Here is a 17,305-nt window from a genome sequence, read left to right as displayed (position 1 = left end):
TAGGTGGGTCGCAAGCCAATTTCAGGGGAGTTCCCCTTCACTTCAAAATTTTATTTTAAATATATTAGACTTGATGCTACCATGGTATGTGGCTGCATTTGCGGAAATGTTACAGATCTGTACATTTAACTGGCTGCTATATATATGCTTTTAACAATGATAGTCAATGGGGCTTATTCCTGGGCATGTGTGGGTAGCCTAGGATTGTTAAAACTATTCTTGCCTGATGATGTCACATCTGGTCATGACATCACTTCCAGTGGGTCCTGACAGATTCTCATTCTAAAAAGTAGGTCCAGGTGCCAGAAGTTTGAGAACCACTGTCCTAAATCATACAGCCCTTCTGAGTTAATCTTATTCAAGCTAACTCACATAAAAAGAGGACCGGTGTGCTTCCCAAAAATGCACAAGCTAGAACTTTGGAAAATCTTCTTGACGTTCTTGAGTACATTGACCAAGAAGTCAGGACTGGCTTTAAGCCAATTGCTCCCTTGAAGGGGAGCCTCTGCAAGAGAAGGAATGGGGCATGCGAAGCCACCAGTGCCCCCTCCTCTGTGGAGAACCTGGAATTGATGACATATCACTGCCCTGGGCTCTGGGGCAGTGTGGTGCGCCCCTGCCTGCAGCTCCTAAGGTTGGCCCTGAAAGAAGCTATTCTGAGTAATGTTGTCCCTGCCCCCCCCCCCCCAAGCAGCAGCCAGTTTGGCTTCCTTGATCTTGAAGGTTCCTGTCTCAGCCATATACTGTAATCACAGTGATCTCACAAAGAAAGCAATTGTGAAAGGGAGGGGCACTCTGGATTATCCCAACCACAGCTCAGGGGATGATACCCCCCCCCTCCCAGAAAGGAAGTCTGGGTCCACTGAGCCAGACATAATTTCATGGTAAGCCTCCATGGGGACAGCATACGCAGGCTCCACTGGCGCTTGCAAAGGTGATTGTGCAGTGTTTGGAGCAATCACACTCTCGCAGGGCACAGAAGGGCAGGTGGAGCTGCTGTCTTGTACTGCCTGCCCTGCCTGGTGGTGGCTCTTTAAGCCTCTGCTACTTCTTGCTGGAGAACATGGTGCCAGGGTACTGGGGGGGGGGGGGGGGAGAGACTGTGGCTACTTCCATGGATGGGGTGCATCCTCACCTCTTTTGAAGTGACCATGTGCTCTTCCTGAATGCTCCTGCTCAGTGATATGCTGCTTATGCCATTGCTAAAGATGCACATTAGGACTGATCCATATAGCAGCAGCCAGAGAGGCCAACTGAGGTCATCATCTCAAGCAGCACCTTAGTGGGTGACATCCCCTCCACTTGCTCACTTGCCACTGCACCGCTTCCTGCACCCTGGATTGAAAAAGGAAGAGGGGGCTGGTGCAGAAGTGTGGTGGCGAGGACAATCTAGCCCACCCCACTCTTTTCCTCCTACACTCCCTTTTCCTTTTCCAGTTGAGGGAGTGGGAAGAGCACAGGTTGGCACATCACCAGGTAAGGAGACGGCAAAGTCTTATTATGCCTTTGGGATCATGCCCATGGTTCATCTAGCCCACTGTAATGCACCCTGACTGGCCGCAGCTGCCCAAAGGCTGTGGCCACAGAGCCCACCCAGCCCCAAAACTCTTTTAGCAGGAAATGGCAGAGACTAATCTGTGGCCAACACATCCAAAGTCTGTGCCTAAAAACCAACCAAGTGGCATCTTCTTTTGAACTTGGTTGAAGGAGTTACCACAGCAGGCACTACAAGTGCTAGTAACTCATTTCATCAATCCTTCATCACTTTGGACATGTGAATTTTTGTCACCTGCTTTGGAAAAAGCTCACCTCTGCCAAAATGGCTCCTCCCTCAACCCCCCTTTAGATACCTGGAACAACACAGCTGATCATACTGGAGGAGGCACTGGAGATCTTTAACCTGCCCAAGAACTGTGGCAGCGCATGTCAGTAACCTAGAAGAGATGAGATGCCGGGGGAGCTAAAACACTAGTGGTCCTGCCATTAACTAAAAGGGCAAATACCCTGGGAACAGGGATGGGGAAGTTGCCACTGAGCTAAAATGCCCCCCCCCCCATAATGGCACATCATCATTGGGATAATCTAGTTGTTACAAGTTTCTATATTACAATAATGCAGGTTTATGTTTAAAGCCCCCCAGAATAAGTTAAATCAATTGAATCCAGTGGTTCTGTTATATGGTGACTTTTTAATAAGGCTATTTGAAAGTTAGGTACACTGGCCATGTAAATTTGGGAGTGCAAAAATAATTGTGAACCATTCCCAATTCAAATTGGAGCTCCTGTTTTGAGACGGTAGTCAGGGATGTTCATTGTTTTTTTAATTATTATTCTTATTGTGTAAGTGTGGCATTTGGGTTCCTGAGAATTCCAGTATGCTTTTGCATGAAAACATGTATAAGCTCAGGTTTCTAGATATGCTGAAAATCTCAAGTCGTTTGTTGTGGAAAGAGGCCATGGTGTCCATGGGCTTCATACTGCAGCCATTGGTCTATTTAAGTCCAGCTTTGTAGCTCTGGCTAGTAGCAGCTCTCCAGAGGTTCAAGCAGAGAGGGGCTCCCTTTCCCAGCCCTGCTGCCTGCGAACTTTCCATTGGGGGTGGCAACATCTGAACCTGAGACTTTCTGTATGCAAAACACAAGCTCCATTGCTGAACTCCCCCCCCCCTCCATATGGTTCCCATGGAAGCACAGAACCCAATTGCAAAGGGCCATTAGGGTGACAGCCCTCGGCTACATGTGATGTTGCCCCTGGAATGCACATGTTCCTTGGCTGCCACAATTTGGTGCACCACCAGTTCATACTAGTTCAGTTTCTGCCATGTCAGGGTGGGGCAGATCAGCTCCAGGACGGGGGGGGGGGATGACTCTTGGGCAAAGAGACCCATTTGTGGTCTCCTTCCACCCCAGTGTTCATCTACTTCCTTCTCTCCCTGTCCCCACTTTCAACAGAGGACATCTTTTGTCTGGAAAGATCAGAGGCAGCACAGCTCTCACCTTGCTGGAGCCCATCATGACAACAAAGCCACCATCTTGCTTTGCAGACTCGCTGAAGGTGTAAAGCAGCTCATATCTCCTACACTTTGCCAGTCTTACCAGGTGCTGTAGGCTTATACCATAGCCTTTTGAGACTGAAGGTTGCCAACCAACCTTTTGAAACAAGTAAGAGAGCAGTGCAGTGGGCCTTTGAAAGAGCTCTGGATCCCAGCTTTGGTTTGCTTGCGGGACCTGTGATGCCAGCCATCTCATGGTTATCCACCTCCCCCCCGTGCTGTCCCCCTGCTGCCTCTTTGGAAGCGCAATGGGAGTCATATTAAGGCATTAAAGTGGAAGAGTGACAGACATTGGGAACCTGACACTGACATACATTCATGTGGATGTTAGAACAGAATGTTGGTTTCTGTGGGGCAGCCCTGATCATCAGTAACACTGGAAAGGCAGCATCAAAATGGCAGAAACAGTCACACTGTTTTCCATAAAGTGCAAGATCTGTGCAGAGATAGGCAGAGCAGGGATGGCTTTTCTGCTAAGACCCTAGCTGGGCCGTGGACCCCAAAGTGGGGGAGGTCAGGTTCTTGACTATTTGGCCAAGATTGGCGATCTTTTCTTCGAGCAAATAGTTTTTCTTTTCCACTGTCCTCTGCCTCTGTTCCGTCATCTCCAAAGCTTTCAGCAGCTGGGCATTCTCAACATAGAGGTCCTTAACCATCTCGTCAGCTTTTGTGTTCTTTGCAAGCTGAAACATAAGAGGAAAAGGGAGGATTTACTTTGCAGAGAATGCAGAGATCCCTTTCTATGTGTATTCGTTCTAGATAGAATAAGGATCCCCTCCCACTGGAGAACTGACCTATGAAGTCATGAAGCATCAGGACTAAGGCCAAAGAAGTTGTCCAGGGAGGCAGGGGGCGCGACAGCATCATCTTTTTTTCTTTATCTCACTGAGAGTTTATAGGTGGGATTGCCAGATGGTCTCTCAATCAGGCCTACACTTGCTTTGCTTGAGAGATGCAACTACATCAAGTACCTTCAGCTTGACCTTCGAGCCCCAAAATAAACTTTTAAAATGCTATGAAGATCTAGCAGGTTCACTGCATGGTGGCTGTAGAGTCTATCGGTTCATTGACTTAAGGCTGATTTACACATGCATGCTCATCATTCAATGACTGTAAGCTCCCTTGGGACAGGGAACCTGTGATGTGATCCTCGATTCCCCCCTTTCAAAAGTGGTGGCTGTTCAATAGTTGGAGAATCAAACCACTTGGGACCCATCCGGTGTAGTGGCTGAGATGTACTTCGAGAGCTGCACACTGTCACCTTAAAGGGCTGTATACTGTAATTTAAGAGGTGGGGGAGAGTTTGAGTTGCAAAACAGGAATTCCCTGGTTTGAATTTCCCCCTGCTATGAATTCTTACTAGCTGACTTTAGGGAAGCCTCTCTCTCTCTCTCTCTCAGTCTTCCCAGCTACAGTATGGGGATAATATCACACTGGGTTGACATGCTTTGCACAGTCAGAAAGTGCTGTAGACATGCTGTATATGATTGTTGCAGAGTTGACTAGGGCACAGTTCTGGGACCAGATGCACACAGTCTGAGATTCTTTCATTTGATTTTGAGGTTCTGAAGTGAATTTTTTGGGTCCAAATGCCTCTGGAGTCAGGCTGGCCCAGTGCACCTGTTAGAAGGTTCTGTCCATGGGGAAGACTCACCTGTTCTCTCAGCTGATTGACTTTGTCTTGGAGAAGCCGTTTCACCAGCCTCAGCTGCTGTTCAATGTCCATCATGCGTTTCTCCATGGTTTGGAGTAGTGGCTCAGGTGCACCCTGAAAAGGAGCAGAAGCCCACAGAGTGAAGCCCCAAGTCTTGTGGTTTCCAACAACTGGCTAGTGTTCTGTGCCTTAAGGTTTCTGAGGCAAAAACCTCTGTGCTCCCTAGTAGCTCTAACCAGTAGTGTAGCTGGGGGGGCGCCGCAATGCACTGTGAAAGAGCCCCCCCATTCACTGTTGGCACCATTGGGGCACTGATGGCTATGCACAGGCTACAGCAAGTGGCTACAGCAAGTGGGAGGGGCTGCTTATATGGTATGTTGCAGCACCTGCAATATTTACCACACCGCCCCTCTTCTGGTTATACCACTGGCTCTACCATCCAGGATCCAGAGTTGGTCCAATCAGAGTTGCTCTGGAGTCTCCAGGAATCCAGTCCCAGGAGACCACCGAAGGCCATCCTGGTTAACTATTGAAAGAAAGCATTCTCCAGGAGTAGCTTCACTCACCCTAGTTCCAGCCCAGCGTTTTAAGACTCAGCTCCTTCCGTACAAGCTAGACATGAACTGCCAGCAAATAAATATTCTGGTAGGTCTCATTCTAAAGACTTGTTACTACCCAAAGTGCATTCAAACGTCCCACTTCTAAGTCAGGTGAGTGAACCGAACCAATGACCAGGTGTGAGCTACGTGTAAATGCAGTGGAGATCCAAGAAGGTTTTGGTGAAGTCTCTGGGGCAAAGCCATGGGACAACCATGGGACAAAGGAACATTTGCTATTTGTCATAAGTGAACGCGAGCTCTGGGCAGACTGGAGAATGCGCTTGGATGATTCCTAGGTTAGCCTTGGTGTACACAGAGCACTGTCATTTAGGGAATATATGATACCAATATCATTTGATATATGATATCAATATCATTTGGTGGGCCACTGTGAGATACAGGAAGCTGGACTAGATGGGCCTTTGGCCTGATCCAGCGGGGCTCTTCTTATGTAAAAAGAGGTCTCTGGGGCATGGAAGCAATAGCCCTACCTTGTTCCTTGTCCCAAAGCAACTGGTGTTCAGTGGTATACTGCTGCTGGACAGGGAGGGTCCACTTAGCCACTGTGGCTCAGAGGTTGGCAAATGTTTCTTCCATGAATTTGTCTAACTGCCTTGGAAAGGCATCTCACCTAGTGGCCAACACCACATCTTGTGGAAAGTGGATCCTAAATACCGACAAGTTTTGTACTGTGTGAAGAAGTGCACCCTTTGGTTTGCCTGGAGTGCCGGTATAATGATACACAGAGGAAATTTCAGTTTCAAAAAGGGGCGTCCTTTTTTTGCACCCTTTCCAGCTCTGTCTTTTTTCAAGATGCAGTGTCCAGAAGAGCAAAGAGTATTCTGAATGAAAGAAGTTGTAAATAGTAAGAAATTATAAGAAACATGGTAGGAGACTGCCTGAGAACTTACAGGAGTGCATTAGGGAAGGCATAAGTTCACCTGTGACATCTGAGCATTAGGGAAACTGCAAAGCCCTTCCTGCTACCTAGGCCATTCATGGACAGGATCCTCTCCACCACTACCCACCTCCAGCATGATGTGTGCGCGCGATAAAGAACAGGAAGTGAAGGGTGGGAATAAATAGGCAATTTTCCGCAGTAGCTAGAAGGGATGCAAAGCACTAAATTCTTCAGGTGCTTGAACGCTCAATGCAAGGGGCCCCTCCCAGTTCCCAGAGCCATTCCATGTGGTGGGTGCAAAACAGAGGTATTTGCCTCTGTTTTGCTCCTACCACCTGGGATGGCTCCAAAGGGGAGGGCTACTTGCAAAGTATGTTCAGGCACTTGCAAAACTAAGGGCACAATCCTAACCAGGTCTACACATAAGTAAGTCCTATTTTGTTCAGTGGGGCTTACTCTCAGGAAAGTGTGGTTAGGATTACAGCCTCAGTGCTTTGCACCCGCTCTAGCCAAACCACTGAATTTCAGAGTGGGAGGAAGCAAGAAGTGGGCTCCCCAAGGACCTGTCTCCGGATTGGTGCCTCTCAACTGGTTCATAAATGGTCAGAAGTCAGGAGTAAACAGCAAAGTGGCCAAGTTCACAAATGACACCCAACTACCCAAGGTGGTAAAGATCAAAGCAGACTGTGAAAAGCTCCAGGTCTCTTCACATTGCTTCTTCATCATGCAATCTTTTTTAACAAGTCAGGAAGTGGAGGTTGTGCCAGGAGCACTTCCAGCATGTCCTACTTCCAGTAAAGGGATGGTACAAGGAAGGATCAGGTGAGGGTATAGGGGTTAATCACTGCCTTCCAATCTGCTTCTGGCTTGCCTTCAATGAACAGAAAGTGGATCAGATCAGCTCTGTCCATAGTGGGATGGAAGGAGTTGGTAGCAGACTCAGTTGGAAAGTCTCCACTCCCTGCAACCAGCTGTTTGAGCCACATCGGTTGTGTCAATGATGGGCCAGTCATGCCCAGAAGAATCTGACCACTGTGGAAACAGAATTGATAACACAGGCCAACACACATTTTGCTTCCTTAAATGTTACACCAATTCCTGGGTATATTTGGGGTGCCGATTCCAAAAATGGCATCCATTTTGCCATATCTCGTCTAGTTTTGGAGACACAGCATAGCCTCTTTAGTGAATGGTTCAATCAGCTTCCTCATGAGGAAGCTGCTTGAACCATTCACTAATAAGTCTATACTATATCTCCAAAACTAGACGTGATAGGGCAAAACGGATGCCATTTTTGGAATCGGCACCCCAAATTCATATCAAACCACCATAAAGTTTGGGAAAAACTTTTCTGACCCTCAATTTTGTAGGCCTGTGTAAATGACGGACTGTATTTAAAAAAATCCCACATTTGTTCTGCGGTGAAATCCTAAATGTATACCTGTTAATCATAACACAAAAATATGCCCCAATTACTGGGAGGAACAGAATAGTCATATTCTAAATTTACCAGTCAATAAGTGACCAGGCTCTGCAATACCAGACGTAGGTGAGCATTTAATTAATATAGATCTCCCCTTTCTCCTGGCACAAGTTGCCCTTTGATGTTTCATGTCACAGGCTCCTTGGTGTGCTGTTAAGCAGCTCTCCCTGCAAGAACAAAGATCTTCACAAGAGCTTTGGACACACCAAAGAAATGTTCATGATGCAAAGCTAACCGGTATTTTGTCTTATTCAAAATAGAAATTGTGCTGCATCTCATACATGCTGGGGAGGTGCGGAAATTCTGTTCTAGGCACATGGAGACGGGAATGGGGGGAGCACAAGGCCTTTCTGCATTCAGCTCTCCCTGCATCAGTGCTGTCCCTGAGGGCACTTGCAGAGTTTGTTGACTCTTATTTACAGATATCCTACATTATCTCCCAAGTGCGCATTTCAAAGGGATTTAGCTGACACACCAAAACAAGTCAGTGTTTTGCTCTAATGCAATGAATTTCTAGTTTCTTCTAGTTTCTTCTAGACTCCTCTCCATTCACACTGTCAGCCCTTGCAAATGGAGTTTGCCCCTGAACACCCCTGTTGCTCACCTGCACTTCTGGTGGGTTTCTGGAAACAGAGCCTGAAGTGATGGAGTTTGGGGTGTTAAAGTAGTGGCTGGCTCATCCATGGACTCTTTTGGATGTAAAAAGGAGGCTTTGGGAGGGGGAGAAATAGGTCACCCCTTCCCATGAGGGAAGCAGGCCCCTCTTATCAAGCAGAATGAGCCTTGAGTCAGCACCCATGCTCGCCACATGAAGCAACGATTTCAGGTGTTGACTCGAGCAGAGATTTGTTGATGAGGAGGACTCCAAGTTAGCCACCTGAAATGACTGAGATCCCAAGGCTGCTGCAGATTTGCTGAGTAAGAGATCTGCTTCAGGTGGCAGGCTGGGCCTTTTCCTGCCAGTGGATCTACTCTGGTGTATGGCTGCCACTGGAAACATCAGCCTGCTGCAGACTTCCCTTGGAAAACAAATCCGCTGGTTGTGCAGGCTCTCTGAAGCCACCCCCAGCCACTAGGATTGCTTCTGCACTAGCCCTCATCTATGGAATTCATACCACTTGTCCAGAACATTACAGAACGCCAACATCACCTCTGACACCCCACTCTACTATTTTCTGTGCTGCCCTCAAGTGCTACTAAGGCATTTCTGGGCTACTGGCCTTTTAATCAATTCTTCCGTTTATTCTCAGCTTGCCAATACTGACTCAGCCTGTAATTGATGAATTTCTGGTCTCCAGTGGAAGGAGGGGGCTCGATATTTGTAGCTTCTTAGCAACTGCAAAGAGGAACCCCCCCCCCCAACTCTGTCCATATCAGGCAGCAGGAACAAACTGACTAAAGGCCTATATTTAGTATTACCAAGGCCAGAATGAAGAGGAAGCAGCCAATTAAAGAGCTGGTAGGAAAAATGGCTTGAAAAGAAAGAGGAAAACTGCTGTTGGTGGAAAACAGCAATTCTAAGCACACTTTCTAGAGGAGGTTCTAGAGAGCCAAATGGGGTTGACTTCTGAGTATACGTACTTACAGCCCAATCCTATGATTTTTCCCTGCCATGCATGCTGAAGTGGGGGTGGATGGATCAAGAGTTTTGGGAGAGAGGAAGGAAAATAGATTCCTTTACTTCCCTTAAGCCTCCCAATCACCAATGGGTCTCCTCAGACCTGCAAACCATTGATCCAACCTCAATGAATGGCAGCGTGCAAGAAGAATGGTGTTCCCAGAATGTCTCTGTACAAAATGGACAGTAAAAGACACGACTTCTCCGACTCGCAGGCCTTATTTTTGAAGGACTCTGGTCAAGCCTCAAACTCTTGTGTACACCCCATAGTAACGAATAACTGGGAAAAAGAAGATCATCCCACTTTGTGTTTCTGAATGCAACTTTGTCTTCTTTTCTCTGCCCCAACCTATCTTAATCTTGTATCAAGATTCCAGACAATCCCCTGGCAATCTGCATTTCAGCTGACATCGCTAACCCTTGGAAGCGACCGTATTTACCTACATGGGGATTAGAAAGAATTCTCTTACACACTAAGAAGCCAACCCTAAGCCTTATCACCCGGAACCAGCCTACTGCCAGTTCTACACTTAGCAACAATCCCCCAAATCCTTCAATAATAAGGGATTTTGATCTGCGAGTTGTCACTCTACCCTGGTACAACACTTCTGTGTTGCTGTGTCAGGGACAGGATTTCCACACACTGCTGAAAGGCCCCCCCAGATCCCTGCAAGGCATTCTTCTCCAAGAAGACAGGTAGCTATCTTCCCCTGTCTTTGCAATGCCATAGTGCATTTGTGACATTGTGTTACGATGGTGCAGTGCCCTATAGGATTGGGCCGTTAGAATCCTGCAGAAGCAGAAACCAGCAACATATCGCGACATGCAGAATCATCCATTTAACTCTGCTTCCAGCTGATTGAGAAAGAGCAAAACCTCAGCAGCGCTAAAGAGTCGTAGTGTGGAAACAAGTGAGACTGGTTCCAGTCTCCAGCGATCATATCCAGAAGTCGGGGGAGGGCACCAAGCAGGAACTCCACCACTGGGGAGACGGTGGGAACTCCACCAGCTGCTCTTCCTGACATTTATATCCCAGAAACAAGTTAGTACAAACACACTCTGGTATTTTCTAATATTCATTTTAAGTGGAAGCATTCCCCCCTCTTTAAAATGGTGTGCCAGACCCTCAATCAAGAGCAGAACTGAGGTGAGGCATAAAACTCCCTTCCCACTCCCTGTTGCAGCCCCCTGGCTGCTATTTACAAGAAAAACACCCCCAAGAGGACACTTTTGCATTTTCTATAACATCAAACATGGACCCAAGAAGACCCAGAATCCAGCAAAGAGACGACTGTGATGTCATGTGCCATTTTGTCCCACTGCCATTATGTCAGAATGCCAGATGCAAGGGAGGGCACCAGGATGAGGTCTCTTGTTATCTGGTGTGCTCCCTGGGGCATTTGGTGGGCCGCTGTGAGATACAGGAAGCTGGACTAGATGGGCCTATGGCCTGATCCAGTGGGGCTGTTCTTATGTCCCCTTGCAGTGAATTCCATAAATGTAATCATGTGTTAGGTGAGTATTCCCCTCCCTCAGTTTCTTTCCCCCCACTGGACAGCCTGGGGTTCTCTCTTCAAGTTTGGTCTCTCCACCATGCAGTAGCCCTGAGCCCTTCTTCCCCCAGTAGGCTCTCCTGATTAAGTTTCTGACCTGATCTATAAAGAATCCTGTTAATTAGTAAGAAAAAAAACAACACATATAGTTAAAATGTGTATTTTATTTGCCCAATTGCAATCCAAAGTGTAGCTCTTCCCCTGTTTAAAAAGTATTTATACGTCTTATACAAAAAGCTTTGCATAAATAACCCAAATTTTCTTCTTGAAATCCAATATAAAAAAATTAGTACCTTTTTTTTGTTTAAAAAATAGTTACACCATAGAATTTGAGGAAAAATAGTGTTTCTCTTTCCAAACTCCCTGCTGGATAAGCAATTTTTAAATAACATAAATAAAAAAATTGAGTTGTAACAAATTAAAAAAATAAAGATAGCAAAACATGATAGTTTTTTTTGTTTTTACATGAGATAGATTCTGACGCAAATAAATAGGGGGCAGAAAACCTAATACCGGAGAGGTTTAAAATAAAATTAGCTCATTTTTAAATTAAAAAAAAGAAGAGTTTGATCCCTGGGTTTCTCAGCTTATGCCAGTTTGTGAGAGTAAGGAAGGAGCAGTCAAGGGGTGTCAGAGGTGACCGATCCGCCTGTACGTATCTGCATGCAAAGATCGCTGCTCCGGAAGCAAGGCCTGGGGAGAGAAGGCAAGGAGGACACACTTTCACCCGCAGGTCGTTGAAACAGCACATCACACTTAGTAATGCAAAACAAAAGCAGCGCTGCTGAAGCTGAGCAAGACAACACCGAAGCCCAAGTTAAAAAAAAAAGGAAAACATGCAGCAGATCAGGATTAGGCAAGCAACACCTTGTCTGGCAACAGGCTCCAAGGGACTGGCGCCTGGAAGCTCTTACACTCAATTCACACATGGGGTTGGCTCTGATCAGTGGCACGGGGGGGGGGCACATTGTCCTGGGTACCAGTCCTTCAGGGGGTCTCAAGGGAGCATGACACTACTGGCCAAAACTGTGGAAACCTTGATATGTATGACTATATCAGATTGTTTAATTGCATTCTGCATTAAATTACCTAACTAAATTGAAAATTTTCTGAATTTTCAAAAGTTATAGCCAAATATAACAGAAAAGGAAAACACAACTACCTTCTGTAACAAAAAGTGCCTTTTCTCAAAACTGACCAGTGAGATTGTTCATTCAGAGAGCCAATGAGATATTGTTATGATACAGCAGGGAACCAATAAGGTGTTAGTATGAGTCAGCTCTCATTTCAATATATCATAACACAGTTAACCCTGCTAATTGGGTAAAGAGGCACTTCTTCAAGTGGTGCACCCGTTCAGAGAGCACCATAACTGGAAATTGGTGGTGATGCCATCACATCACCACAATTACTTCCAATTTTGTCATATGGGTGTGTGTGTAATAAAATTGTGTGTCCCTGGGTGCAAGATTCCTTAGCTACACCTCTGGTTCTGATGTCGCAGCCAAAAATTGGTGAGGCCATTGGCTCTGCGCATGCGCTCAGCCGCCTCACATCGTGCACTTTAATTCTTCTCCTGACTTCATGCTTCAAGAGCATTTGAACTGGGAAAAGCACAGAGAGAAGGCTTTGTGCAGAGCAAAGTGCTTGAAGGTTTAGGTGGGGGATTGGGGACTGCTGCGGAAATGGTGGGAGGCAAACATGGAGGCCGTTTGGGCAACACGGAAGCAAGAGACACAGAGCCAAGAATGTCCAAATGCCTCCGAACCTACTGTGAGTGCCAATATAGAAAAACAATGCACAGGATGCAACTGGGAGGGGGCAGAGAAGAGGCTTCCTGTTGGGCAGCCTGCACACCACAGTCTCTCGAGTGAAGTCACTGCCGCTGGGAATGCTACGGGGTTGTCTTGCAAAGCTGTGGGTCTCCTTAGGCAGCCCACACTTGCTTACCCAACTGCTGTTCACATATTACGCAGAAGCGCCAGCTACTTCTGCGACTAACAAGCTTTGCCATTTGGCAGGTTCCTGTGATGAAACAGCCAATAGCACATGGGAAAAACATGCTGACCACAGACAGCTAATTAGAGGAAGCTAAGCACAGCATGCATTCGTGCACATGCAGAAGGATGGGCATCCCAGGGGGTTTGAAACTGGCATAAACAGAGAAAGGGTCACAATGGAGAAGAGGATTGATGAAGAAGCCACTACTGGAAGGAGAAAATCTACACCCTGTGATGAAGACGAAGAGGAAAGGGACATACCTGGGGCATGTTGGTTTCCATGGGCCGGCTCTCCAGCTCCTCCTGCAGGCGCTGACTCCTCCGCTCGGCCTGCAGAAGCTGGTGCTGGAGCTGCTGGAACTGCTCCCAGGGGACCACGGCACAGCCTTGCTGCTGGAGCGGCTGCAGGTCATGAGAATGCTGCTGGGACGGGCTAAGCCTCATGCTGGCACTCGAGTGAAGCAGCTGTGCAAGAAGAGAAGCACAAGGACATGAGCAACAGCTTGCCGGATCAGGCCGCGGAATCAGGCCTGCGACGTCCTTTGCTGCTACAATTAGAGCCACGTCCACACAGGGTTAAAGGCTAAAGGATTGGCTCTGGACAGGGCACCTGCTTGGGTTCAATCCATGGCAGCCTCTTCAGGCAGGCCTGGGAAAGTTCTCTCTTTCTGAAACCGTGGAGAGCCACAACCAACACAGAGCTTGAGGAATCAGTGGTCTGGCTCAACAGAAGGTGCTTCCCCCTCCCTCGAATGGCATGTGTTCCTAGCCAGCAGCCTCCAGTAACCACAGCCAGATCAGGCCAAGGGTTCATCTAGCCCAGCAGGCCAATATGGCAGCGGCAAAAGGTCTGTTTAGTCTTGTGCTCTGTCACCAATTGCTGGATCCCCCCAGGGAGTCCACACACAGACGCCATGAAAACAAGAGCCACCCCCTGGCTGTTTGTCCTCAACTACTGTCAAGTTAGAGGTAATCTGCATGGAAGCTGCGTCTTCGGCTCTTATGGCTTGTAGCCATCTCCTCTCATTAAAAGGTATCTAACCCATTTTAAGCAACCATCAGAATCAGCAGCAGAGGTACCTACGATATGATCATAATATTTAAAAGAATTCAAAAGCACACACCTGCAGACCATGCAAAGTGGCTGGGGTAAGTCTAGAAACAGAGGGCAACTGTGGCCCAAATCCAACCAACTTTCCAGCTGTGCCAATGGAGCAGGTGCTGCATTCATGGGGGAGCATTCATGGAGGTCTCCTTAAGGTAAGGGAATGTTTGTTTCCTTACCTCGGAGCTGCATTGCCCTCACCTTGGTGCTGGAAAGTTGGTTAGGATTGCGCCCTGTGTTTTCCAGCAACCTCAGAACACTGGCAAATCCAGCTGTGCCCATTTCAGTCTGGTGACTCCACAAAAGGCATGCAAATGAATGAACATGACAAACGATGGAGGGAGGAGGACTCCAGGCACCACAATATGAATCAAAAGAACAGAAAATGAAACGTCAGAGCCACTTTTCATTTTGTGAAATCTGAGTTTTGAGTTAGACAACTTGCACAGTGTTCCTGATAAGATCAGACCAAAGCTAAGCCTTATCTCTGCCCTGCCCTGTGCCTGGAGGAGTTACTCACTAGTGACACCCCCCAGCCTATTACCAGCCGACATAGAGGTCGGACATACAGTCCATTAAAATGAAGAGCAGCTCTTTCAGAAGATATGAGCAATTCATATAGTACTTGATATTAAATCTAAAAATTAATAAAAGGAAGGGGAAAAAAAAGACACTAACTAATGGAATTTTTTTTCCATGCAACGGGACTACGGGAAGAAAGTTTTCTTCTACCTTCACACGCTATCTCAGGCAGAGCAATACTGAGCTCGTCTCTGCCAATTTCAGCCACCAAGGTCTAGAGATTAGCCAGAGCAGGAAAAATAAGCAGAAGAGAGAAAGAGAAAGTTATCAGAATCAGAGGGAAAAGAGGCTGCACAGGAAACAAAAGAGTTAAAGACAAGGAATCTTTTTTTGGAAATCAGAGAGTTAGAGGGGGGGAAAGGCAAATGAGAGTCTCTCAATTCTGTTGCCCACAACAGAACGGCCAACATTCAATGTGGTGTGCATTTAATGCGATGTGCAGGATTCAGCTCCTTCATGTGTCTGGTGAAATGTCCAAAGCAAGTGCAATAAGGTTTCCAGCAGTTGGCTTCAGTGCTCCCTACAGTGCTGGGCCCTTTCCCACGACAACTCACAAAAGCAAAAGAGGCACATTTGTATAATTCATATAAACTGCAGAGCCTGGTGTTTCTGGGTGCAGAGTCTTGGTCCCCCACCTGCCCCTAAGTGCAAGGTGTGCACCTTGGTGGAGCACACAGCACTGCCTGAACTTAACAGAGAAGAGCTAGTGTAAGTAAGAAGTAGGTCTGCAGGGTTCAGCGAGGGGGGGGGGTCACAGCTCAGTGGGAGTGCCACCCCTGCCTTGCCTGCAAAAGATACCAGGTTCAATCCCTGGCAGCATCACTAGGTGGAGCTAGAAAGGTCCCCTCCCTGAGACCCCCTAAAGCCACTGTCTATCAGGGTAAACAACACTAGGCTAGGTGGGCCCATGGGATCTCATGCAGTGTGAGGCAGACTCTTGCATTGGCTGACAGTGCAGGCACATGCTCACCCAGTGACAAGACCCCCGTGCTTTGCTGAGTGCTGGTGTACAAGAGTCTTCACTCTTCTGCTCCTTGTTGAAGCCTTTCAGGCTCTTCACGGTCACAACTTTCTTAAGCACCCTCATTGCTTTCCATCCACATCTGGCCCACTGCCTCCATGTGTGCGAGTTCTGCTTGGGTGCCATATGCCCGTGTACTGACCTCCCTGCCACAATTCTGCCTTGCTGGCACATGAAATTCCTGTCCCAAGAAATGGGCTCAAGGCTCCTCTTTGATCAGGCACATTCTGTTGCAGGACCTGGCTGGACACAGCCCAGGAGCACTCCAAGTCTGCAAGCTAAATCACTTGCCACAAATCCCCAACTGGCAAAGTATGATGACTCCTAGTTTTTTCCTTCTCAGGTAGCAGCCCCCCCCCCCCGATCCACTGAAACAGACCTCCATCAGCTGCTCGTCCAGTTTGACTTGTTTTTTCCTGAGGCCTTCGTTTTCCAGATTGGTGGTTTCCAGCTCACGCTCAAGGGAACTCATCTGGCTGATCTGTCAAGCAGTTTAATCTCATTTTAGAAAAAGCAAGGTGGGGGTTATGTGTTTGATTCAAATTTGCCAAGGACAGATTTCCAGTTTGAGAGCAGAACTACCTGCAGGCAATTCTGCCCTGCAGCCATTCAGTTCCCCACAAAGAGACGGGAGTTTCAGTGGATATGTGATAGGAGCAAACTGCTCAGGGCTCCACTGTGGATCCGTTAACTCAGAGCTACAGGGATCTCGCTGGAGGTGGGGAGAGGCAAGGGGTTGCATGCATGGCGATGAAGCCAGGAAGCACCTGTCCCTCAAAAAACTGACGGGGATAAGAATTCAGAAGGAGGGCCTTGCTGGATTAGACCCATCTAGACCAGCATCCTATTTCAACTAGGAACCCTTACAAGTCCCTGCGTGTAAGTACTGTACAGTACTGTTATCTCCATAGAGCGGACAGGGGAGCGGAGGCCGGAAAGGAGTGACTTGCCCAGAACCACGTAGTGAGGCTGTATGGCAAAGGCAAGATTTGAACCAGGGAAGTCCTGAGCCTCAGCCCAATCCAATGCATGTCTCCCCCGAAGTAAGTCACATTACAGTCAACAGGGCTTACTCCCAGGTAAGTGTGGATAGGATTGGGCTGTCAACCACTATGCCACACCAGATTGCAAAGATGCTTTTGAACACCTCCCAAAAAACCGGAGAGGGACAGGGCAGCTTGAGCTTCCTGGCAAAGGAAAATCCAGAGCCTGAATACAGCTCTGTGGAAGACCCTGCCTCGCCTGCTTGCCAGCCCGACCCCATGCACAGAATCACGTAAGAACAGGGCAGGGATGGTCACTGGGTGCACACTGTAATAGGGTGCCAGCGTATCCCTCCATTCAAATGCTGGGTAGACCTGGTCTCCTCTGTGGCGAATCTTGAGGCAGAGTTCTGGTCTACCTGTTCATTGTATCCAAACTCTCCAGAATCACCTCTAGGTGACCAGTCGTGCTCCTGTCACAGCCCGGAACGCACCTTCCTGTGGGCCGAAGTCAGCTCCTTCTGCAGCCGCTCACACTCTCTCTTCAGGGTCAGCTTCTCTTGCTCGATGGCCTTCACAGCCCCTGACTGGCTTTGGTGTTTCTGGTGCTTCAGGGCCAGGATGGAGGATTCCAACTGCCGCCCCTGGTGAGAGCACAGGCCAATAACAGTCACACTGAAACATTCATTTATTTGGTGCAGGCTTCAGGCCAGGCCTCTCAAAACCTCTAGGAAACCACTTGGAAAGCAGCAATC

At 47.7% G+C, this 17,305-nt stretch overlaps 1 protein-coding gene across 4 annotated transcripts in view; it reads right to left on the bottom strand.

The window, feature by feature from the left end:
• Positions 1–2,168: 2,168 nt before the first annotated feature.
• Positions 2,169–17,305, bottom strand: part of NIN (ninein) — a 105,002-nt gene continuing 89,865 nt past the window's right edge. For 2 of the 4 annotated variants that reach the window (XM_066630136.1, XM_066630144.1), the window contains 5 exons: positions 17,045–17,194; positions 15,947–16,048; positions 13,121–13,324; positions 4,706–4,819; positions 2,169–3,734 (listed from right to left, as the gene is read on the bottom strand). In XM_066630136.1, the coding sequence (XP_066486233.1) occupies positions 3,525–3,734; positions 4,706–4,819; positions 13,121–13,324; positions 15,947–16,048; positions 17,045–17,194 (780 nt within the window). In that variant the 3' untranslated portion in view covers positions 2,169–3,524. Of the gene's footprint in view, positions 3,735–4,705; positions 4,820–10,906; positions 11,553–13,120; positions 13,325–14,696; positions 14,761–15,946; positions 16,049–17,044; positions 17,195–17,305 lie in introns of those variants that run through there. The other 2 variants (XM_066630150.1, XM_066630158.1) reach the window with 2 other exon arrangements.

Source organism: Tiliqua scincoides, chromosome 1, assembly GCF_035046505.1.
Source record: "Tiliqua scincoides isolate rTilSci1 chromosome 1, rTilSci1.hap2, whole genome shotgun sequence".
In the NCBI taxonomy this organism is placed as follows: Eukaryota; Metazoa; Chordata; class Lepidosauria; order Squamata; family Scincidae; genus Tiliqua; species Tiliqua scincoides.
This window is presented reverse-complemented; position numbering and strand designations above follow the sequence as displayed.